The sequence below is a fragment of the Oreochromis niloticus genome, linkage group LG15 (genome assembly GCF_001858045.2).
Source record: "Oreochromis niloticus isolate F11D_XX linkage group LG15, O_niloticus_UMD_NMBU, whole genome shotgun sequence".
NCBI lineage: Eukaryota > Metazoa > Chordata > Actinopteri > Cichliformes > Cichlidae > Oreochromis > Oreochromis niloticus.
The window spans coordinates 13050413-13075233 of NC_031980.2; the positions used below are offsets into that span (position 1 = coordinate 13050413).

Below are 24821 nucleotides of genomic sequence, written 5' to 3' on the forward strand. Positions count from 1 at the left end.
AGATAAAAGGGTCCGGCATGCAAGGACTAGCACTGGTTTTAAAGCTAGGGTCTACAGTAACACAGAGGTTCTGCAAAAGAAAGGGAAAGAATAAGGTAGTGCAAACCACCTAGTGGATGTGAACATGCTGGTATTTCCTAAAGCAGACAAAAACGCACAGACTGGGTCTTTTAGGGGAGTCTATCTCACAGCATGCACCCTAATACACAGCCGTTACACAACGCAGTGACATAGCTGTTGTGGCATGGTGCTCAAAGCCTCGGGGTGTTACCTAGCTGGGGCAGATTCCAGCTGCGTCCTTCCCCTTCTTACCATGGGAAAAAAATAACACTTCAAAAGTTGCAGACTCAATTGCATCTAACTGGCGTACTGCAAAAGTTAGCCTTGAAATTCTTTTCTGTAAAGCTTGCACTAAATATTTATTAGTTAGTCCGCTGCAGAGTGGCATCCGAGGAGGTTAGAGTTACCTGAGAGAAGCGGCACAGCACGCTGAAAGACTTCATTTATGAGGGCTATTCCAGTGGGCTACCTTTGACCGGTTTGTTCCCCATAGAGCTACGAGAAACACTGTAATCATGGTAAGATCTCGCTCTGTCTGTGGCGGCGTGCTTGTAAAGAAATTAAGTTGCGGTTTGTGGGCTTTTCAGTAGAGACGGTTTGAAAGTAACACTCTAAAGCCTATAGGCCACATGTGCTTTATTCTTATGAATAATAGTTCTGGTAGACTTCGTTATGGTAATTAAAAGTAGTGAAAACGACGTTTAAGACGGGTTAATGATTGCGTGGTGATGGTTGATGCTTTACTTTTCGTGTTTATGCGTTTGTCTGACCACCATTGTAAGGGGTATACCCGTTATGATAATACTATAATAAAAACAAAATGGGACATTAAATGTGAACGCACAAATGAAACCTATGTGCAGTGTTTAAACCAGTGATTCGCGGCCAGTCCCACCCCTTCGGGCAGGGTGGATTATGTATGAGCATGAGAAGTGGAGAAAATCGAGCTTTCTTTAAAATTCATCATGCTACAACGTGGCTTCTAGTTGCTCTGCTTTATTATTATTATTTTTAAAAAATCAACACAATCCTGAGTTACTCAGACAGGAGTGGTTTAATGGTTAAGTTCCTCGACTGAGCAGCATGGAAAGACTGACTTAAACTTCTGGCCAAATAAAAGAAGAGAAATTTGGAAAAAAAATAAATAAATAAATAAAAAACGCCTTTCAGCAGACTCTGAAACCCACATGAGCGGTGCGTCATTTCCGCTGAAAAACTTTGTTTGGGCATGGCCTCGTGCTGCATTCAGTTGTTAAGCAAAATGTCAGAATTTTGAACTGCACACACATCAGCTAATTAATGATTACAGAACAGCTGTCACTTCCCCAAAAGAGAATCTAATTTCAGTCTGAAATGCTCATATCTGTCAAATATAACCTATTTGAAATATAATAGATCTATTTTTGGTCTAGGTGTAGTTTGGAAAGGGAAAATTTCATCCAGACTGCTTTTACTCTTTGAAACATGACTTTTTATCCTCACTAAAATTTTGTAAAATTTGTAAAATCACAAAGCAATCTACACTAATTTATCAACAAGCCTCTCTAATATTACTTAATGAGATTTGTTCTTTCTTGTGCAATGTCAGAATTTAGGTATCCTATACATAGTTGCTTATGGTGTTTTGTAATTTTATTTCAGTGTTCTTCATGTTGAGTTCTTTCAGTGGAAATAAGCTGATTCATTGAATGAAATGAGTGCGTATACTTGTTCTTCATTGTCCTGCGGCAGTGCAGCAAACTTGTGGATGTACTGCATTGTTTCTTTAGAACAGCAACAAATAGCCTGCAGTAATACTGCATCAATAGATGAGACAACTGCTCCTTTTTTTCTTCTGCTTCTTTAGATCAGCACATGTTAAACAATGAGACTCGTGGCTACTGCACTGTATTTCCTATCCTATCCTGAACTTGGACAGCAAGGGTGTGCCTGAATAAACAAATTAATGAATGCTTTTTTTATTGTCAGCTGATGAAGTGTAACAACTGTTCCTGAAAGCACAAAAAGTGAAGAAGAAATTAGAAACATATAAACTTATTACCATCACAGGACAAAAAAAGCATAAAAAACAGAGAGTAGCCAACTAGGAAATGATTTTAAAAATGTATTTTCAAAAAATCCAAGTATTCTAAGTAATGTTATTTTATTCCTGTGCAGCAATATACATAATGGAATTAAAAGCAACATTCATTGAATAACTACTTAAAATATTGCTATTTAAGTTTCACCATTAGAAATATTCAGCACATTTATGCCAGAAGTTCCAAATTTGTTTTGCTTAATGTTTGGGTGAAAGTATGTCGAGTTCAAGGATGAGATAAGTCAAGTTGAGAGATGGCTCTTGGATAAAAACTGTTCACTATGCTGCGAGCTTTTCCTAAGCATTTACGGTGATATTACAAATATGTGAAATATGAGTCATAACATGGTAGATAACAGGCAAACAGTCAAACTTATGCGAAGGCCGTCAACAGAAGACATGACTGCCTTGTATATACACTGGGGATATCATGTAAATAATACATCATTTTTTGTTCCAGTGATCATTATGAAATAAAAAAGATAGGCTAATTAAATCTGGCAGCACAGTGGTTAGCACTATTACCTCACAGCAAGAAGGTCCTGAGTTCAATTTCGCCATCAAGCCAGGGTCTTTCTGTGTGGAGTTTGCATTCCTCCCGCAGTCCAAAGACTAGTGGGCATAGGTTAATTGGAAACTCTAAATTGCCCATAGGTGTGAATGTGAGTGCGAATGGTTGTCTGTATCTATGTATTAGCCCTGCGACAGACTGGCGACCTGTCCAGGGTGTACCCTGCCTCTCGCCCTAAGACAGCTGGGATAGGCTCCAGCCCCCCTGAAAAAGGATAAGGGGAAGTGAATGGATGGATGGCTAATTATATCTATCTTAAGCATATCTTGCCCCTACAAACCGCTTCTCTTAACTTAACAAGTTGAAAAAACAACACGTTTAATTTAAAACAAACAAACTGATTTTGTTTGACTTGGAGGGAGTTACTAAGCTTATTATACCTAAAGGTATTGCTGTAAGTGTTAGTTAAAGCTTTAAACTGCTAATAGCAGCCAGTCATATAGCCAATCATTTCAACGTATATCTGATGCTAGAAGTTGGCCTTCAGCCAAACTAAATACCAGCAAAATGAAACTGCGGTTGAGCTGCTGACGTGGGAAAAAAAACACCTGTTGACAAACCGGCTTCATCGGGCCACTCATGGGAGATGTGTACGAGCAGCACTTGAAAGCATCGCTTTTAGCGCTTGGCTGCGCGCGTTCTGATGGAGGGGCTGGAACTTCAAAATATCACGCACATCTCCAAAGCCACACTCTGCCGCGCTCTTATTACAGTTGTGGATGCTTTACTGGAAGCAACGGGGACTAAACGCAGCTTCTCCATCAGCTAGACAAACATCTTAGAGAAGATTTTTAAGCAGCGGTTTACATTTTGAAGTCGAGATCAAAGTTTTGTCTTCTATGTGAAGTTCAGGGTAAGTCGATTTTGAAATGACTGCCAAGAGTGTCTGGTCCAAATTAGAGAGTTATGTATGGATCTGTCAAAGTGATTGATCCATGTGATGTTTTTTCTGCTCTTTCACACTGCTATTGTTTGTCCTGGTGGAATGATTTTGTTTGTGTTTTATGCTCTGTAGGAGTTTTTGTTCTAAACCAAAATCATGTTCACAGCCTACATAAAGGGTCTGAATGATATGGTATTTTCTACGGTAAGCTTACAGGTTATAAGCACCCTTGCATGTCTTTGCTATGCTGAGAGATGCATGGCTGTACTAAAAGATAAATATATCTCAATGAACAGGAAACCCTCACTTATATTTTCTTCGGATCTCCAGCTTGCACTCCTTTGCTTCGTCCATTTAGACAGTTTGTATTACTGTCATGTTATGTAAATTCTGCGCATATTCACCGGAAATATGCATGCTTGCAAATTGCAGCTACGTTTTGAAGCTGACATTTACTTGAGTTATTTCTGTGCTTTGCTTTAGTCTGAGAGCCCCGAAGACCAGCCAAGTACTGGAGTCTTGGGTCGTATTGGCAGTTGGCTCTCTCCGTGGAGGGGAAAGGCTCCGAAGACTCCAACTGAAAATGCCCCCTCGACTGGCGATCACACTCTTAAGTCAGAGGGAGAAGTGGAAAGTGAGGAGACTGTGAGACCCTGGGTTGGAGAACAGCAGCGAGAGGAGGAGAATCCCCATCTTCAGGGTTTCTTTGGAGGCATTTTCCCTTGTGAAGAGGAGGACGCCACGCAGTCTGCCCACAGAGACGGCCCTGTTGTGTGCAGCGCTGAGACGGGAGTAGGAGGTCCAAAAAAGGAGGAGCTTTGGGAGTGCAGTAGGCAGACAACAGGACAGGACAGGGAGGAGAGCAACAAACGTACTTCAGCAAGTGGGAATCCTGAAAGGAATGACAGCCATCTGACACATCTCTATTCATCTACTAAACAGGGAGTGGCATGGTACTCTGACCAGGCCCACACCCAGCCTCAGGGCCAGAGAAAAGCACAGGCCCAGACAGGCAAGAAGCTACATGTGTACCTGGAGGAAACGAGTGTGATTCAGTGTGGCGAGAACAGTTGTGCTGGGCAGGAAGTTGTCCGCACCAGACTCACAAAAAGCCTTCAAGTCCTCCCTAAGGCAAAGTCATCGCCAAGTTTTAATTTAGCAAATAGCTCAAGTGCAGAGAACAAAGAGACACATGCGAGGCCTGCTCCTGGGGCACAGGATTATTACAGCGCACTAGTAGGAGTGCCACTAAAATCCCACAAAGACTCACAGTTAGAGCCTGAACCAGATCAAGAACAAATAGAAGAAGACATCATGGGGCGTAAAAACTCAGCCAGAAGAAGAAGGAAAAACTCTCAGGGCGATGGAGGGAAAGCTCCTGCGGAAACAATCCCTCCAAATGCACAACCTGCCTCAGAGGGATTCCCTAAGTCAGATAACTTAGAGAGTAGTCTAAAGAGCAAAAGTGAGGCACCTGAAGACTCCTCCTCCTCCAAGCAAAACCCCACCTCACAGGCCTCACCTGAAGGAGGGGAAAGAAAGACTTCCTGTCCCGCCACGGTCAAGCAGTTGGACAACCTCCAAGATTTGAACTGTGTGGTGGATGAAGGTGCAGACATGGAGGGCGATGACGATTTTTATAGAGTAGAAAGGAAGACAGAGACACCAGAGTCCAAACGCAGGAGCATTAAGGTTTCTCAGAGTGAGGTGAAGCTTTTTACAAAACACGTTCGTCTGAATCCAAAGAAAAGTCCAGCTGAAGATAACAAGGATTGGAATGCAGCATTAAAGAATACCAAAGGTGACGAAAAGGATACACCCGAAACAGAGAATGATGGCAGGTAAGTTGAATTTAGAAGGAGAGAAAGTGTTTGATATACATAGATAGAACACTGGCTAATCACCACATGTGTATATACATGCATATATCAGTCTTTCAGTAATGCTCACTAAAATAAGTAAAGTAAGTGTAACTAAATAAGTAAAGCTCACTTAAAATGCCATCTTTTGTTTGTTTTTTTTGAGGGTCAAGACTAAATATGTAACTTATTGATATCCCCTTATTAGCAGATACTTATGCTAGCTCTAGCTTTGTTTAACACAGTATTACTGGTAAAAGAGCAGGCTACAGCTTTAGATGAAAAGCAGCATTGCTTCACTGTATCCACAGTGAAACAACGCCATGATTCATAATGCAAAGATCAGTGCTGTGCTCTAAGGACTGATTTCATAACATATAGAGGACGTGAAAAATGGATCAGGTTATTCTTATCTCTTAAGTGATTAACAAATAGAAATCTCTATGGCAGGTGTGGTGGGTCATAAATGGATTATGACTTTAAATTCAGAAGTTCTTTGATATATTTACCTCTTGTTTGCACAGAGTACACACCCCAAAGAAGGCTGATGAAGAGCGTAAGCCAACGACTGGCAGGATTGCGGATAAAATCAGCCTTTTTGAGAAGCAGCAGCAACAACCTACGGGTGGCCACAATCAGACCTTCCGAATCCCGAGGAGTGCTGATGTGTCGCCAAATAGAAAACCCACCGAGCGGTTGAAAGTGGATTTTCTTGCATCTGATCAGAGGTCAAGATCAGCTGAACGTTACAGCGCGGAACAGCCACCTGTCATGGAAAAGCCGATGACCATCAAGGAGCGGGTGCGGAAATTTACAGAGGCGTCTGCGTCGGAGGATAAATCTGCGCAGCCTCAAACACCGGCCGTGAAAGGAATGTCTCACAAATCCACCTCGTCTGTGGCAGACGTTACGTCAAAGTCTCCAGAACTGGACAGTCAAGGTAAACTGGATACAAAAGAGCTGATACAGACAAAAGCAGTGTCAAAGATAGCACTAAAACCAGAAGGACGAGATACGACTCCTTTAGGGGAGCAGACGTCCATCCCCGCAGTACAACAAACAGACCAGAAAACAAAGGAAACGGTGGTCTCAGAAGCAACAGTTCAAGGTACGAAACCCAACAGCAATGAAACAGATCCTCCAGCTGAAGAACTAGGCAATTCCACAGAAGTGACCAATAACATTAGCCCACCTCCCAAAGGCCCTAGCAGAACAGGCTCCCGCTCTAAAAGACGGAAAAATAAAGAACCAACCAGTCCCATCAGTCCAAGCATTCAAAACAAACCAGAGTGCTCTGCGAGTAAGTCAAAGGTCACCACTACAAAACCTGATAAGAGTGATGAAACAAATGAGACTGCCTCTGCTCCCAAACAGCTTTCAGAAAAAGAGCCATCTCGAGTTCAAAGAAGAAAATCTGACGAACAGCCACTGAGCGATAGCCAACAGAAGGAATTTAAAAAGGAAGTGGAGGTATCCGATAAACAGGAGAAACAGTTAGATGCTTCATTTAAAAAGGCGAATATTCACCAGTCAGTAAACACACCAGCAGGATTACCTCAACCATCTGTCAGCAAAGATGAACCTGATACTGCTGCTTGTAGCAGCACAACAAAGGTGCCCGCTAACAAGGACTCCATTGATTTACCCCAAAAAGAGGAAGAAGCAGAGAGACAAAGTCTGACATTTAAAATGGAAAGAAAAAAGGCCTCTGTGGAAGTCACAGAACCTTTAGTTTCCCCCCAATCACCTTTGGTTGAACCAACTATTGAGAAGCCTTCTGCAGTGGAGCAGGAGTCACCTGTTAAACTTCCCAAATTAGATAAAGAATTTTCAGTGCAACTTGAGTCAAAAGATAAAGAAAAAGGGAAGAAACCTAGTAAAAAAGAAACACAGCAACCTCAGAACAAGGACACAGAACTAATAACTCACACTGAACCTGCAGATGTGGTGAGATTAGAGAAGGTGGTGAGTGAAAAAACAAATCAGACTGAGGAGAAAGTTGAAGAAAAACCACAGCAGCGCCTGCCTCTAGATGAAAGTACCGCAAAGGCCAAGGTTTCACACAGTGTGCAGGCGATCACAGGGAAAGAGGAAAGTGTTGCAAGGGATGATGAAAGAAAAAATCCCGAAAGAAAGGAGGAGACACAACTGGTTAAAGACATGATAAGACCAGAAACTAAAGAACCAGAACCAGCTTCTCAGTCAGAAAAGAGCAGCGGCTCATCAGATCTCCCTGCTCAAACACAACATCTCAATCAGTCGGTGACTACACCTTCAGAAAAAGCTGCTGTTTGTACCATCACCCAGGCTAATGAGGCTGTGAGTGGCGCCAAGAGTGATAAAGAGCTTGGGAAGGTAGAGACGCTTATAAATGGGCCTTCTGAGTTGCAGACTCATTCTGCAGAAAGCCCCAGAACAGAAGGAGAGCCAGTGGTGATTGCACAGCCTAATTCTGCATCTGTGGAAAAAGCAGAGAATTCACAGGATGACTCATGTACACATGGAGCTAATGATTCAGAGTTCTCCAGCACAAATCCTATTACCAAAGCAGCTACGGCCAGTGAGGAAGTGAAGGCAAAAGTCTCTAATGACACTCCATTGTCACTCACTGACATGACACATAGGCAAAACAAAGAATCATATGTGGAAGAGCCTTCTCCTATTTCTGTCTGCAAATCTGCAAACAAAGAGAGAGGTGGGCAGGAAGATGGGGAAAAAAGCTCAACTGTCAAATCAGTGGCCTCAGAAGTCAGTACCTCTGGAGATATAACGAACCTAGCCTCCAGCCACACACTGTCTGATGAATCAAAAAATATAGAGAATGGCAGCGATATTACTTCACTCAGGGATGCTGAAAACATAACACAGAGCCGCCCTGATAGCACTGCTGCTAGCTCCACAGTGAATGTGACCGAGAATTCAGCTGTGGTGGCATTGCATTTGCCAGTGAATGAACTTTCATCTCATATCAATCGTGACATTTCCACACATTCAGAAGTCAAGCCAGTTAAAAAGGAGCCTGTTGATAACAATCTGAGACAGTCTTCAAAAGCACCCACTTCCCCAGAGTCTAACAGGCTGATCCCAGGCTCAATACAGCATTCATCCATGAAGAAGCTCCAATTGCCACGGGGTCTAGGCAAAGATGACTCCTCGAAACAGCAAGATGCCCCCTCTAGCTGGCTGGATGTGGACTTCCCCAAATGGAAACTTAAAGTCCAGGAGCAAAAGCTGACTTCTTCTGGAAGTGAGAGCAATCTTCTGGACACTCCTGGCGAGCTAGATGATGATGATTTCGTTGAGAGAATCAAGAAACTTTGTGCCCCATTTTCCCTCCCACCACGGAAGCACAACCACCTCCGACCACCTCAGCCCCCATTTGCAATGCCAGCCATTAAGGAGGACCGCTTTGAGAAGACTTTTGACCCAGAGGAGTTTACATTTGGCTTGAGAAAAAAGCCCGAGTTTAACATAAACACATCACTGAGCCTTTTATCCAAGAACCCAAACACAGATACAAAATCTGTCCTGAAGCCTGCCAGGGTTAGCTTTGCAGACAAGAGCATGCTGCTTAATAGCCTAGACACACACTCTCGCCTCAGGGACAAAACCCCTGTCAAGGAAGAGGAGGACGTGAAGGAACAGAAAGATGATCAAATCAAGGTGAAGTCTCGCTTGGAGGGGAGCTGCGTTCTGAGTAGTCTCACCTCCCTTTACAGAGGAAAGCGAAATGGATTTCAAGCCGAGACAGAGGGCACTGGCTCAGGAAATGCATCGCCTACTGAAGCCTCCGAGCTGAGCCCTCCACCTTCGTCCCAGCCACCCCCACCAAGCCCGTCAGCCACAGCTTCAATCAAAGACACTCTAGCCAAGCAGAGTGAAGAGGAAACCCGTGCTGCAGAGGCTGTGGTTAGTGACTCAGGTCCTCCACTTCCTTCTTTTAACGACATCAAACTGCCTGACTATTTAGAGAAGTACCTCCCAAGAGATCAAGTAAAGCCAATGCAGAGCATACAAGGACAGGATCAAGTCAAACCAGAGGTTAGTTTTTCTGCATGTAACTAAAAGTTGTGAGTGTCAGTGTAGTTGTCCTTTTAGCACAGAGACACAATGCGTCTTGCAAGCTCAGCAGAGTTGAAGCAGAGCAAAGCTATTTAGCTAAAGCATAGAACTCTGCTTTCCTGTCGACTGACAGGAGAGACATGGAAATGGCACTTTAGTAAATAAACCACAGTAGACGCTGCCACAGCATATTTCATAAGCAAACACGTTAAAAACGTTTATCCTTACTCCATTGTTTTCTTTTTACACACCAGTTAATTAAGAAAATGGCCACTCCTGTTGCTGGAGATGAAGCAGACAGCGTTGCAAAACCAGGTCCGGTGCTTCCTGACACTGCTGCTCCATGCTTTCCTGTTGTTCCTCCAACAAAACAACCAACCCTCCCCGAACTAAAGCAGCCTCCGGCTCAGCCGCAGGGAGTACTTAGAAGTAATGTAAGTGTTCTGCATTCATTACAAACGTTTAATTGAAGGATGAATAAAAAGTTTATTGTCATAAATTAAAGCTGTGGATTGCTTTGAAGTGCATAAGTATCAGCTCTTACTTTCTGACAAGCCAGATACAAGCCAGCTTGCTGTGCTGGTAAGAGAGTTGGATGCTATTTATATTCTCAGAGCTACACCACATATGGTTTTCATGGAAAAAATTACATTTTCTTTTCATTTTTTTCTTTTTGGTCATCGCAAGTAGGGAAGCTTTCTTATTCTCAGTAACACTGTGTCTGGAATTTGCTCCACTGGAATCCATGTAAAAGTTAATTTGCTCAGAGTTGACCGGCCACTTTATTAGGTACACATTGCTAATACCTGGTTAGACACCCTGTTGCCTTCAGAACCAATGTAAATCTCATATTCAGGAAGGTGCTAGAAACATTCCTCTGAGATTTTCGTCCACATTGACATGATAACATCACACAGTTGCTGCAGATTTGTCAACTGTACATGTACTGTACTGGATGTAGCCATCAGAAGGTGGGCACACTTTGGTCATAAAGGGATAGACATAGTCAGCAGCAATACTTTGGCATTTAAATGAAGCTTGGTTGGTACTGATGGGGCCAAAGTGTGCCAAGAAAATATCTCCCTCACCATCACAGCACCAGCAGCCTGAAGTGTTGATATAAGGCAGGATGGATCAGTGCTTTCATTTTGTTTACACTGAATTCAGACCCTTCCATCTGAATGTTGCAGCAGAAATTGAGACTCATCAGACCTGGTGATGTCTTTCCAGTTTTCTGTTGTCTAATTTTGGTGAGCCAGTGTGAACGCTAGCCTCAAAAATCCCGGTAGATCAGAAGTTTCTTAAATACTCAAACCAACCTGTCTTGCACCGATAACCATGGCACATTTATAGTCACTTAAATCATCTTTCTTCTCCATTCTAATGCTCGGTTTGAACTTTAGTGGTTTGTCTTCACCATGTCTACATGTATAAATGCAATTAGTTGCTGTCATGTGACTGATTGATTATATATTTGCAGTTGAATTGGTGTATCTAAAAAAGTGGCCAATGACTGCATACATAAAGCTGAAGATGCTGAGATGAATGGAATTTGTATGATGATATATATAGATATATATCAGATATATAATGATACATAAATATAACAAGTTTCTGAGCATGAATCTCGAGAGAGAGAGGGAGCGACAAAACAGCAAAAAATATGTAAATTATAAATCAGTTATAATCAAAAGTCTGGACTTGATGTTTCTAGTTGCTGTTGATTTTATGTTTTTTAGTTTAATTTTACTGCCGTTTTGTGCAATCAACATTACGAGCTAACGCTGATTGCACTCTGGTTTTGGCCGGTTTCTGGTTTTGGATGCTTAAATATGAAATGAGAGGAATGTCCTCTCCACATGCCCACTATGTCCCTGGGAGTAAAACTGAAAGGTCATAGGCACAGCTTCTTCACAAACAAATTCATATCAGTTTCTTTTGTATTGTTGAGATGTTTACTTTGATCTTAATTATGTATTTCTGCATTCCAGATAAGAACTGTGAAGGGATTTCACAAACGCCCTGGAAAGGTACAGTAGGCACAACTTTACCATCATGAAATAGAAACAAGATGGGAGAGAGGAATCTGAACAGACAAGTCTCTGTTCTGTGAAAACATCTGCTTTTCATATGGTGTTCTCGTGGGTAAACAAAGTAAAAAAAAGTCTTGTGCAATTGCTCAGCTGGGTGCAATCACAGAATTCAGTTCTGCCAACGTAGTGCAGATCCTGTGGTTTTTCATTACTGCAGAACTTCATTAGTAGTTGTTACAACCAACGAGTAATTCCCGGGGCACTCAGCATTTGTAGTTGCTTTCCTACATATTAGGTTTTCATTAATTCAGTTTACCTCCTGTGTTACCTTTGGAGGGGCCTGAACTATGACGACTGGGATTAACCAAAACAAACAGAAGAGAATAGATGTAAAGATTTAGAATTTTAAGCAGGCTTATTAACAAACAAAACATAACAAAGAGGTTTCTAGAGAAGCTGCTTTTTCCACAACTGTGGTTTACTGCTTCATTATTCATAACTATCAATTTTCTGTTTGGCTTTAAAAGTAAAAACTTTCAAATTTATGCTTTTTATTAAAAATTATGGTGTCCTGGTAGTTGAAGTAATTATATACCTTTAAGTTTTTTTTTGCTTCTACTGTAGCATTAAAAGGAGCGAGTAAAATGGGATGTCCTTGCACTCACTGAATCCTGCTTAATGTAATAGATTTAGCAAGTAATGCATTATAATAATAAGCCATTATTTCTCTTCATGGTTGATGTGTTGATTTTTTTTTACTTTTTTATTTTTTTGACACTGCCCTTCTTTTCTCTATGCAGATGGTGCTGTTTGAAAAACCTCAGTTCAGTGGCCAGGCATATGAGATTTACAGGGATATACCAGATGCTACATCTCTGCAGCTCTCGCCTTTCATATCTGTGAAGGTTGTTAGAGGATGGTAAGTAGCAAATATTCAGCCAGAATGTCAGATGATGGAAAGAAAATGCCCCGTATAGCTTTAATTAGTGTCATGTGGTTTTGAGATGTCAAAATCTCCTGTTGAGGCTCTACACCAAGCTAATTTAATGAAGTATGAGCACTGAGAGAGTCTTACTTGATAACTGAACTTATTTATTATTTATTTAGAACCCTGCATGCTTTACATTCATATTTTCTTTGCTATCAGTCTCCTTTTTACCCTTACCATTCCTGCTTTTCTTAACGTGGTCCAGGCACTTGTGGATCACTGAAAGTTTGTAATACCAATTGCAGGAATGTGCCAAACACCAGCCATGTGCTTGTGTGTGTGCAGGTGCATCCTCTGGCTTGCACTTCTATACAAAAAAATAAGCTTTGTAGTTCTTTATACTTCTTTGTAGTGGTCAGATGCTACTTTTGATATTCAAGGTAGATGTTTCGAATGATGCTGTCTGAAAAAAAAGAATGAAAAATGGACATTTAAATGCACTTTCTGAAAATGCTGACGCTTAAATGCGTTGAAAATAAAATCAAATCTTTTTTCAATTAAGGAAAAAAATATTTTTTTGTGCTGGGTGAGAAAAGCACAGCTTGATTCTGGTGCTAAAATGATAAAAAAAAAATTCAAATTAGAAATGAGTTCAGATCTGACCTTCAGCGGCCACATCAAGATACACTAAATTAGCATTTCATCATATTCAGCAAATAGCAAGACTGAAAAAGTACAGCGCCCTCAGTTCCAGCAGCAAGGACTACTGTAACAAGCTCTTGTCCTGTCCTTTTAAAAACACAGATTTCATCTCATTCACAACATGGCTGCCAGACTTTCTGCAAAGATGTGTTGTTTTTCCACTTTGTAATGAAATAGTCGGGGAAGAAGCAATGTGTTAATTAGTGAGCTAAAGAGGAGCTGGTAGAGCCAGCTATGCTAACCAGCTGCCAGCTGTATCCTTAAAATAGCAGTAGAACGATATTGATTCACTCATCTAGCTTTCAACAAGCAACCAAATAAGCAAACCAAATTAGTGATGTAATCCACAGTTTTTAACCTTGATCATTAGCTATCTGATTGTGATTATGATGATTATGTTTTCATAACTAGCTGGATGCTGTATGAGAAGCCTGACTTTCAGGGCCGCACCATCGCCTTGGAGGAGGGGAGCACAGAATTGGCAAACGATTGGGCAGAGCCTCAAGTGGGGACAGAACCGCACAACAGCCCGCCAATGGTGATCGGCTCTATTCGACTTGCTGTCAGGGTGAGTACACTAACTCCACCTTGCATGGTCTTCAGTATTGACATCATCTTCACCTCACATTGGATCTGAAATGTAGCTAACAGACTGCATTGTTTTATTGATATTCAATCCAGACTCCAGAGCAGAAAAGAATACAAGTCAGCTAGTTAAGATCTTCCTTGGATTTATTGGGAGGAATTATTGAAGATCTTGTGTGGACGACTGCTGATAATGGCTTTTCTTGCTCCCCCCCCTCTGTAGGATTACAGCATCCCCCGTATTGATCTGTTTACTGAACCCGAAGGCCACGGCAGAGTAACACCATACCACGACGACACAATAGAAACTGGCTCATTCGGCATCCCACTGAGTACTGCTTCCATTCAAGTGCACTCTGGGGTGTAAGTATTGTTGTTTTATGCATGTAGTCCATGAAGATACAAGAAATACACCTTTTAGAAAATGAGACAATCTCAGTCCTTCTCAATAATGTTTTTTTTTTTTCCATTTGACGAGCTCTTACCTGCTGCGCTCAAATCAGAGCTGTCTCTTTAATAAGATCTTCTCTGTGTTTTTCTCTGACAAATAACTGTGATAATAATCATTACTACATTCCGCTGTGCCTATATTGGTCTTCGGTTTAACTCTCATTCATTTGCCTGCCGAGGAATGTCTGTCCTGCTGTTGCATGTTAGAAATGAGGGAGAGCGGGAGTTGGGACACATGGGAAGCAGAGTAGCAGAGGAGGAGAATTGACAGAAAGTGAGAAACAGGCAAAGGTGTGGAGAGAATTTGGCAAATGGCACAAGAATGTTTTTCTTGGTTATAGGTGTAGCTGTTCGGTACATTTTGTGCCCTACAGCAGAAGGAAATGAATGCTGTTAGTTAAAACTTTTCCTCTAAAGCGAGTATTGTTTGGCTTACCTACAATACTTAACGCATAGGATTTTTTTCAGCATTTGTCAGCAGCAAAAACAAAACTAATTGCTGTCAGATGCCAGCTCATCTCAACACATAATTGCAAATTCTGCCACTGTAGCTTCTCCTGTCTGTCTGTGACAAGTGAAGGCAGCTGCTCAGCAGATGTAGCTTTGTGTTTTACACATTTATCCTAACGTGCAGTTATCCCAGTTGACTTCACTGAACAGATAGACTCTGTGGATTTAGCAAGTTAAGGTTGACATAAATTCTTGGTAATCACTTTTTTTTTTAGTCCTGACTGAACGAGCTGGATGTATTTTTCCTGACAGAGGCTCGCATCTGGTTGTTGGTATGAGACATTGTGCTGGGCCACACCATGGTTTAAAATACCAAAGTTGGGGGCATTGTTCCCACAAAGGCTGCCTGGGCTATAAATATGAGTAGTGAAGAAAAGTGATTTGAACCGAAGCATGCCATTCCCCAGATATTTTGCTCTTAAACAAATAGCCTTTGTTCCTAGCTCTAGTTCTTTGGCTCATAGCAGAGGTAGATATAGAATTAAACCTAAATAAAGCACCGCCTTGAACTGACAATACCTAATGTACTGAGGAAAAAGTATCAGTCACTTCTGCTGATACCACGACTGAAAAAGCTGCTGCTTATTTATGTGTTGAGGAAAAAAAGGGAACAGAAAGTTTGTTATTTTTATGACAATGATTTTTTTTACAGCTCTTTTATGGAAGTATTTAAGGTCCTGACTTACACTAGTTTTAAAACAACCAACCGTTTTGTTGTTATGCATAATATAAATAAAGGTTTTTGATAATTAAATAACATGAATTCCTCCTTTCTTCAGGTGGCTGCTTTTCAGTGATCCAGGGTTTGAGGGCATGGTGTCTGTCCTGGAAACAGGAACATACCCTTTTCCTGAGACCTGGGGCTTCCCGTCACCCTTCGTGGGATCTCTTAGGCCACTTAAAATGGTTCGTATTACTGTAATGTATAACATCTAATGCATTTTAAAATGAGAAATGATCTCTGTTGATCATTCCCTCAATGTGGCCCAGGCATAAAATAACTACTGGATACACAACCAAAAGCTTTGGAACAGTCATTTGTGATCCCTAAAGGATGAAGCATGCAGATTTTGTTTTTTAGTACAATCTCTGCATCCATGAGGCCAATTGCTATAAAATTTGTTATATGTATTTAAGGTTTCTAGAGGCTATAATGTTAGCGATGCTGCTGATCTCCAGGGTTTGTTATGGTGTCCTTCCTGCAGATAACAATTTACATCAGAGCTTTTGTAAATGGACTAAAAATGTGATATAGACTGGCTCTGTGGTGCAGTCATTAACACATTTGACCCTTGATTTGATTCTGGGGGGAGACACAAAGGCAATCTTAAGGAGGTCACAAGCTAGTCTACTCCTCGTGCTGGTCTCAGTGCAGATAAATGGGATTGTGTCAGGAAGGGCAGCTCACCTGCCCTGTCTCAAATCAAAATGCATATCCTTCTACTGTGGAAAGTACCTGCTGAAAACATGGCATTGACATTTATAGTTCCCAGAGGATGAGTCATGAGTGTAGCATGTTTTTGCAGATACGCTACAGTCATGAAGTTTTGTAAAAATGATCCATCATACATTTATTTAAAAATGAAAAATGATGTTCAGTTTTGCCCATGTAAGAATAGTGGAGCTAATTAATTATCTAGAGAATTGACAGCGAGCTACTGTGTGTGTCGTGTCCTGGCTCCTGCAAGCTCTATTACGCAGCACCCTCACCTGCACAAAACCAAACAGCATTTCCAATAGTGACAAAGCTTCTAAAGAAGACTATCTCTGTCTATTTCTGTTCTGTTCCCTTTTTTTTCCTAAGACTATGTGAGACAGGGTGACTGCCAGCAATGTTCTGACTTGATTCTCCTGACACTGTTCCTCTGGTAATTCACTTAGGTTGAGATTTATCCTTTATGGGAGATGCAGACACATATTGGACTGACGTGCCATTTGTTACAAACATCCCACCCCCTTCATATAAATTAATGAGCCAGATTTTTCACCAAGTGCAATCATAAGGTCAAATTCTTAAGTAGTTCAGAAGTTTTACTTTAAATTAAATGTAACTGGAATTATGCAAAATTGCTGACATCCCCTTAAGCCACAGCTTCATGTTGTGTTCAGTAATAATTACCAAAAAGCTGGCATTCCTGTTTCTGCCTTTTCCGCATTGTGAAGGGTCACTCTATGTCCAAAGGCAGTGTTTATTGTTATTACCCACAGAGACAATAGCTCAGCTCAACCTTCCATCTACCAGGCCAAGGGAATTATGAACATGTTTGAGAAAATTAGTTGAACTATGAATGTGTGTAATTGCTGGCAGGTGTTCTATTGTGTGCATATAATTAGAGAAGAGCATTGTTAATGATGATGACTTCTCTGTTCCAGGGTGGTTTCAAAGTGGAGAATCCCAGTGAAGTCAAGGTATGCGCAGTTCTGTTTTGTTTGATCTCACAAAGAAGAAAAAGTGGGGGAAAAGCAATTTAATGTTAAATTCTGGAAATTATAAAATAATCTAACCACAAATTGTAATATCCGTGTTGAGTATTTAGGAAAAACATGTTTATGAAAGGCCTTCAGGCATTGCACAAGTGCCCAAATGTTTTTGACTTGTAGGCTTATTTCATTTAAGACCACAAAGAGTAACGGAAGTTCCAGTACACTAACCACAGTTTATTTTGAGAGCAAGAATTTCCACAGCTAACAATGTGAGAATCAGATAAACAGATTATTTTTAGGGTGAACACGTCATTCTGTCATTCAGCAATTCAAAAACCACTGAGATGCACACAGTCTTAATACTGTGCCATTCAAATAGGACTTTTAATATATATTTTCTAGTTCCTTGGAAATATAATAAAATGAAATAAAATATAACTTGTGTGTTAACATAAGCTGTCTGTTCTTTGATGCAGGCTGTTCTATATGAGAAGCCCGGCTTTGAAGGCTCCTGTATGGAAGTTGACGGTGAAATTTTCAGCTTTTGCGAGAGTGAAGGAGATGTTCCTGCAGACCTTGACACAATGAAACTGAAGTCCGTGGGCTCTTTGAAGATCATTGGAGGATTGTGAGTCTTCTTGTGCATGTCCCTTTGCTTGTACAGGATGGAGTTAAATGGCACTCTTACTCTGGAGCAAAGTTTATTCTAGACTAAGATAGTGATTTTGATGTAATATGATTATAATATAATAATTTGGTCAGGAGCTACCAGTTTAGCTCTAATCAGTGACTTTGCTGCATTTTGTTTCTTGCATCAGCTGGGTGGGCTACAGCGAGTCTGGGTTCGAGGGTCAGCAGCACATCCTGGAGGAAGGCGAGTACCTGGAGTGCAGTGACTGGGGTGGCTCAGAACTTCTGTCATTGCGACCGATACTGTCTGTGAGTACTGCAGACACTAAAAAACTACCAAGGAGCTTAGCGTATACCAGTGTGTGATTAATAGCAACTGCTAACTGATGCTTGAATTTTGCATAACCACTCTGAGTTGATGAAGATTACAATTCAGATTGCAGCTGATTGTCGAAAATAAAAATAGCACGCTTTTGTAGGCTTTAAGACCATTCAAGGTGCTCCACACTATAATCTGCATTCACCCATTCTGACAAAGCTTAGTTCTGCCATACACACATCAGTGGATTCATCGGGGTCGATTCAGGGCTCAGTACCTTGTTCTTCTTCTTTAGACTGCAAGCTAATGTAAAAATATAATATAATATAATAAAAACTATTGAGACCAAAACCTTCCACATAAACACTGACTATGAAGAGTGTGCAGCATTAGCAAGCAGGGAGACATATTTATTAAATGGTAGAGAAAATGCTAATTTTCCAAGTCTTTGTTGGGGAATTGGTTTAAACAGAAAGAAAGCAAAAACAAGTTTTTGTTTTGAGAAGCTGTTATAAAGAAATACATTCCACTGTATCCCCAGTGGGCATGGCTGACTTTTGGATGTACAAAAAAACCGTATAAATTCTGCAGAAAATTGTTATATACAAATTGTTAATAGCAACTCGAAGGCATAAACAGTTTTTGGAAGCCCCAGATTCTATAAACAAGTCAACATCTTGCATATAATATATTAATCTTACCCCAAAGCAGTTTTTGCTCAAGGGCGCTTTCATTATGGTGCTTTTTGTCTAGAAACAACTTTTCAGTCAGGACCACTTTAATCGAAGGATAATTGTGTTTTCTGTCTTCAGTAATGTATTTTTTTGGCCTTTCTCTGTTCTGAGACCTCACCTCCCTTCCCTGTATATAAGTGGAAAGATAGAGGCAGTGAGACCTCCCATAAAGAACAGAGCCGACATCAGTCATAACAGATAAGATACTATTTAAGTCAGATAGAAGCATGAAAAAGGAGTGGTAGAGGCGGGTTGCAAAGCAGCTGTGCAGTTGTGCATGCAAGTTAAATAGAGAACCCTATATGAGATTTACTATTTGGATGTATATCAGGATATCACCTGAGACGTCAGCTGATGTAAGATGGTATGCTGATATGCCAGGATTGCAGCTGAGCTACATTTCGTGTCATGCCTAAGCTAATACTGTCTTCATTTTTTGGACAGGGTGTGCAAGAACAACAGAAACCTATAAGCTGTTGTGTAATTATATTCTTTGTAATTGGTGTGACTGGAAAAATGTATAACAGTTTAAAAATAACTCCCTAGAGTAAATTGACTTTATTCCTAACCCTCATATTTGTTGTTTTGATCTTCAAGGCAAGATTTTGTGTGTTTGTCTGCAGCTTTTCTTAAGATGATTTTATTCTTGTCACAGGATTTCATGTCTCCACACCTCAAAATGTTCAGCGACAGAGATTTTGGCAAGCTGGGGATGAACATTGACCTCACAGTGCCTGTTATTAACGTGGATGAGACGGGCTATGGCATGAAGACGCAGTCTATTGATGTTGTCGGTGGTGTGTAAGTAGCATACTTGTTATGGTTTATTGTTTTGTGATCGTTAAGGGTAAATAAAAGTTTGGGGTATTTTATAAAAAAAACAGATTTTCGGCTGTTAAAAATAGGTTAAACACTTTCCTTTGCAAGTCATCTTCAACTTCAGCAAGACTTGTGGTGTAATGCTTAGGTATGTTTTCTAACAAATATTGCTTGATTACCTACCTTGATGGAGAACGACTCTACATGTTTTTAGATGCTTTCCTTCCCGCCAGCTTGATGATTAGTTGAGGCTACAGTTCCTGTGAAGTCTTGTTTGGTTTATTACCCTTCGTTGCTTCTCAGGAGCGTGGCGGCATGACTGCCGCACCTTTGCTGACAGGTCGAGACAGATTACCTCGTTCACTAATGGTTAGTCTGCCTCACATATGTTCCTGACCTTAGGACTATCTCAGACTCTTTGCAGTGAGAAACAACTCTGTAACTTCTTGGAGAGTGTGGAGGAGGCAGACTCAGATCCTTAAACTTAGTTAACAAGGAATTCTGTTTATATTTGGAAATTCTTTATTCTCTTGAGGTATTTTTATCACCATCTTCTTTGTTTTTTTTAACCACATGCTGTAGGAATGAGCAGTGGCAGTGTTCCATCACTGCTTGCCTTTCAACCTCTGTTTATGGTATGATCAGCTAGAAAAAAAAATGCAGAAGTAAACAAACAGGAAGCAAACGAGAATAATGAAGTGCAGGGCATGCTTTCCTGATTGCTTCTACCCAAGGGAGAGGAAGAAAATGGTTAATAATGTGGAGTGGAACATAACGTCCTTCTTTATGAGAAAAGACTCTCATGACATTGAAAGGTTATTCTTGCTGCGCTGCTAGTCTGTTATTAGACTGCGCGGCCTCGCCCATGTTCTTCTGCTCTTTGATTGGCTCATTTGCGTTCCGTTTGTTTTGCTGGGAGAGAACTGTCAGTTTTTCAGTCTTGCACGTTAGGACACACAGTTCTGCAAATGCAACACCCACTCCCACAGCCACTCGTGACATGCCACATTTTTTAACAGAGTAGCTGCTGAGATGCTATCATGTGGGAAGGTATTGGATTTTGACCACAAGTTGTTGCTGAATGAGCACAACTGTGCCTGAATTCTTGTGGGTTTCAGCCAGGGCACATCAAACACTCTGTTTCTTTACCAATTAAAATGAAATGAAAATGAAAAAAGAATGTCATGTCAAAAGTAAAGGGTGCTCCTCTTTTTTTTTTGTTCTCAGCTGGGTTGTGTTTGAAGAGCCAGGCTTTTGTGGCGAGCCTTATGTCCTGGAAAAAGGCCTGTATGGAAGCCCAGAGGACTGGGGGGCACTGCAGCACAGAGTTGGCTCAACAATGCCTGTCATGCTGGTAAGAGTGGTGACTCACAGGGTGGAAACATTGTCTGGTTATTAGACAGATGGTCTGGCGACAGTGATATTTTACATTTGATCAATGCAGCAGCCAGTGTGTTTGCTTGATCTGCACGATTAGCTCGATCAGCTTTGCACGATGAATAATTGCGCAACTGCCGGTGAATTTTCACTTCCTCTTGAGGTAGTAGGGTGACTCACCATGTGGTTTCTCTGCTTGTAACCAGCAACTTTTACACTTGCAGAATAAATCAAAATTTAAGATGGAATCCTTAAAAAAGGAAAATGAACGTCAGGGATAACACGTGACAGATACCAGGCTTTACAGTGGATTAACTCTAGGAGCATGAAGCAGAGCAGAAATGTGAATAAAATTACTTACCCAGCGTGAGAGAGGAAAATTCTTGTCATTAGACTGAAAGCAAAAATATCTTAGATCACAAAAGTGACTCATCGTGAAGTTGCTTTGGTTACAAACTGGATGATGACAAAGAGGCATACACAAGACAAGACTCGGTAAAATGCTGTAATGATCGGTCCCAATTAGAGTAGGCCAGTCATTAAAAATTAATCATTTGGCTTCAGCTTTAAAGTGAAGATGGTCTGTCTCAGATATTTGTGTAAACCATTCCTGTGGAGTTTAAATGTAAAACGGACTCAGAAGCTAGACTTACAGGGAAGTTAGTATAGCAGTAAAACACAGTTTACTGAAACTTGCTGCCAAGTAACCAGGGTATTGATATTATGCAAGTACAACAAAACTAGTTATAGCAACCTCACAAGAAATAGCAAAATATTGGATTATCATTGTTATAAAAGGGCAGTTAACAAGGGTGCAAGTGTGTCTGCAACAGGACAGCACTACACAGAAAATATTTGATATACACAAGGCAAAAATTGAGTATAAAATATTTCATGTTAACACTTTACATAACTTACTGTCAGACTGAGGTCAACAGTGTCAGAGCTCAGTGTGTTTGCGCATGCATGGATAGCTTTAATGCGCCTGCCGCAGGTAGGAGATTGAATGAATTGTGTCCATGGTGTGCAGTGTCTGTGATGATTTGCTTGGGTTTCTTCACACAGGGAGTGATCTAGAGATGCTCTAAAGATGGCACCTTTTCGCCCACAATGTTTTGTACCCTTTTTGCAACACCGTGGAAGGACATTATGTCGGCTTAGTCACAGCTGCCTTACCAAGCTGTCACCCAGTTTGTGAGGGTACTCTCTATATTCATCTGTCCAAGTATACAAGCAGCCTTTTGGGAAGGTGACTTACATCCTTACATTTAGGAAATAAAGATGCATTTATGGTTTACTCACAACTGCCAGCCTTGGAAAAGTCCTCTGTGATGGTGACTGCCATTACATTGAAGCTGGGAGCTCTCTCCATAACCTTTGTTTTGATGTATACAAGTGTATGTCTGGCTGTCTCGTCCTGAAACATAATCTCCATGGTGTTTGTGGTGTTTAAGGCCAGATTTGGCACATAGCTTCTGAACCTCATATGCAGTCTCATTGTCATCATTATCATCTACAAGCTTAACAATGGAATTAGAGTTGTGGATGGGTTTGCATGAGTGAAAAGTGCATAAAAGGGCTCAGTACGCACCCTTTAACAGTTTGAGGGAGGGAAAAAAAACAGTATCCACTTACATATGCAGTCGGATTACTGCATTGAGTTTGTCCACCAGCTTGTCAAGGATGTGATAAATGTAGAGCTGGAGTCAACAGAGAAGTGCCGTATTTGTCAAGGTGATAAAAGGCTGTATTGAGAGCCACAGAGATGGCATCATCATTGCCCGGTAGGCAATAGTGGTTTAGATCAGCAACGATGGAGTCTTTGATGTGAGTATCAGTCCTTCAAAGGCTTTTGAGATGACAGAGGTTAGATCAATTGACTAGTGGTTGTTCAAACGAGTTACAGTAAAATTTTCTGGGAATAGGCCCAATGGTGGTTTTAAGGGAGGTTCGAAATGTGTGTCAATACCTCTGACAGTTTGTCAGCACAGCCCTGCACATCATTGGACCCAGCTTCTTCTTTTTTTAATGCAGAAGTACTGAAGAGTGTCTGCTGCACCTTGTGAATGCCTTCCAGTCTGCTATCGGTTTGTGACCGGCTGGAGTTTGATTTGATTATTATTTGTCAAACTGTGCAAAGAATCGGTCGAGTTTCTCTGTTAGATGGATTTGTTGGCTGCTGTGTGCTGCCTGTTATGAGAGCAGGACAAGCAAGCCAGGCTGCTGGAGGCAGAGTGAGCGAGAGCCAGGCTGGCTGATGAGGATGCACACGGAAACAAAGAGTTGCTTCAAAGGGTCAGATAACATGAGTAACAAACTAAATCAGAAGTGGGAGTAGTGTTAGGCTCACATAAGGGAATGAACGATTCAAAGCGAGCCAAAGAATGCTACAGGAGCTTGATTAGTGGATGAAGTGAGTTGATTAAAGGGGCAGGAATGGAGTGCAATGCCCAGGCAGACACACACACAGACTACACAGAGATTAAAAAAAAAACAAAAAAAAAACACAGGCAATGAGACATGAGGAAAGGTAAAACCAGGAAAACGGAGTGGAGGGAGGGCATATCACACACACACAACACACCCACACACACAAGTTAAAGCAATACCACCCACAATGTTGCATCTCTCCTTTCCTATCAGCGCCACTCTCTTTTGTGGTTCAATGCATGTGAATCAGTCTCAATAATCTTTTTTTTTTCATTTTCATTTCAGGATGATTTTGAGAACACATCCAAATTTAAGGTAGGCATTTAAAAAGGAAGAAAAATAAAGCACATCTAATCTTGCAGCGTTATTGCAATTATTATGTGACGAGGAGGTGAGGAGCTCAGAGTGGATGACTCAGTCTTGTTTTCTTGCTGTGTGTGCCTCAGGTGCAGCTTTTCTCTGATCCAGGTTTTAAGGGCTCTGTCCTCACTCTGGAGGACAGTGTGGCCTCCCTGCAGGATGGTTTCTCTGTGGCCTCCTGCAAGGTTCTAGCTGGCAGGTGAGTAATACTGTACAATGTGAAGAAACTGTCACAGTGCGGGGCTGTAAGGTGAATCTTTGGCACTAAAGACACTTTGCAACAGCCTTTCAATAGCAGATTTTAGAGATAGATGTCCCAAGGTGATCTGCTACAATTGTAACTGCGTATCGGTCACATTAAAAAGCAATTTCTGTGATTTACAGTCCGCTTCAGGCTGTCACTGTTACACTTTCTAAACAGAAAAAAATGCCATATGGCAGTAGCTAGTGATACACTGCCTGCATTACATATTATAAAATGCATCATTAATATTAATATACTATTTTGCTTTGGCCCATTAATAAGTAAGAATTCAGTAGCTCAGTAAAACTCTTGTTCACCTTCAAGCTTGAATAGTATTAAAATTGAAAATCTTTTTAGTGCAGGTAGGTTTACACAGTGATCATCTATCTTATTCAGTGCAGAATATGGGCACATTTTTTTGTGCCTTTGTTCTTCATGTGTGTGTGTCAGTATATTTGTGTAATTGTATTTATGTATTCTTGCAGCTGGATAGCTTTTGAGGGCCAAGACTTCACTTGCAGGATGTATGTGTTAGAAGTGGGAAACTACCCAGATCTGAGATCAATGGGCTGTGTCAGTGCAAGCTCCTCCATCCTGTCACTACAGACTGTTGGCTTTGTAAGTCTATAATTTAATTCTTCTAACAAATTAACACTCACTCCCCTTTTACAGATTGCCAGCCTAAAACTGAAACATGTTATTTTTGGTCATTAAACCCTGGGATGCAGACATTAAGTTTTCTAGAATTAAATACATTTTTT

At 41.0% G+C, this 24821-nt stretch overlaps 1 protein-coding gene across 2 annotated transcripts in view; it reads left to right on the top strand.

Annotated features, from left to right (window-relative positions):
- Positions 1–280: 280 nt before the first annotated feature.
- LOC102080271 (beta/gamma crystallin domain-containing protein 1) overlaps positions 281–24821 on the top strand; it is a 29133-nt gene continuing 4592 nt past the window's right edge. The window contains exons 1-17 of one of the 2 annotated variants that reach the window (XM_005463223.4): positions 281–578; positions 4078–5435; positions 5978–9494; positions 9770–9949; positions 11507–11545; positions 12349–12467; positions 13590–13746; positions 13987–14126; positions 15503–15629; positions 17097–17132; positions 17624–17775; positions 17966–18086; positions 19486–19631; positions 20877–21003; positions 23742–23771; positions 23903–24015; positions 24546–24678. In XM_005463223.4, coding sequence (XP_005463280.1) covers positions 576–578; positions 4078–5435; positions 5978–9494; positions 9770–9949; positions 11507–11545; positions 12349–12467; positions 13590–13746; positions 13987–14126; positions 15503–15629; positions 17097–17132; positions 17624–17775; positions 17966–18086; positions 19486–19631; positions 20877–21003; positions 23742–23771; positions 23903–24015; positions 24546–24678 — 6498 coding nt within the window. In that variant the 5' untranslated portion in view covers positions 281–575. Of the gene's footprint in view, positions 579–3713; positions 3799–4077; positions 5436–5977; positions 9495–9769; positions 9950–11506; positions 11546–12348; positions 12468–13589; positions 13747–13986; positions 14127–15502; positions 15630–17096; positions 17133–17623; positions 17776–17965; positions 18087–19485; positions 19632–20876; positions 21004–23741; positions 23772–23902; positions 24016–24545; positions 24679–24821 lie in introns of those variants that run through there. The other variant, XM_019345940.2, reaches the window with a different exon arrangement.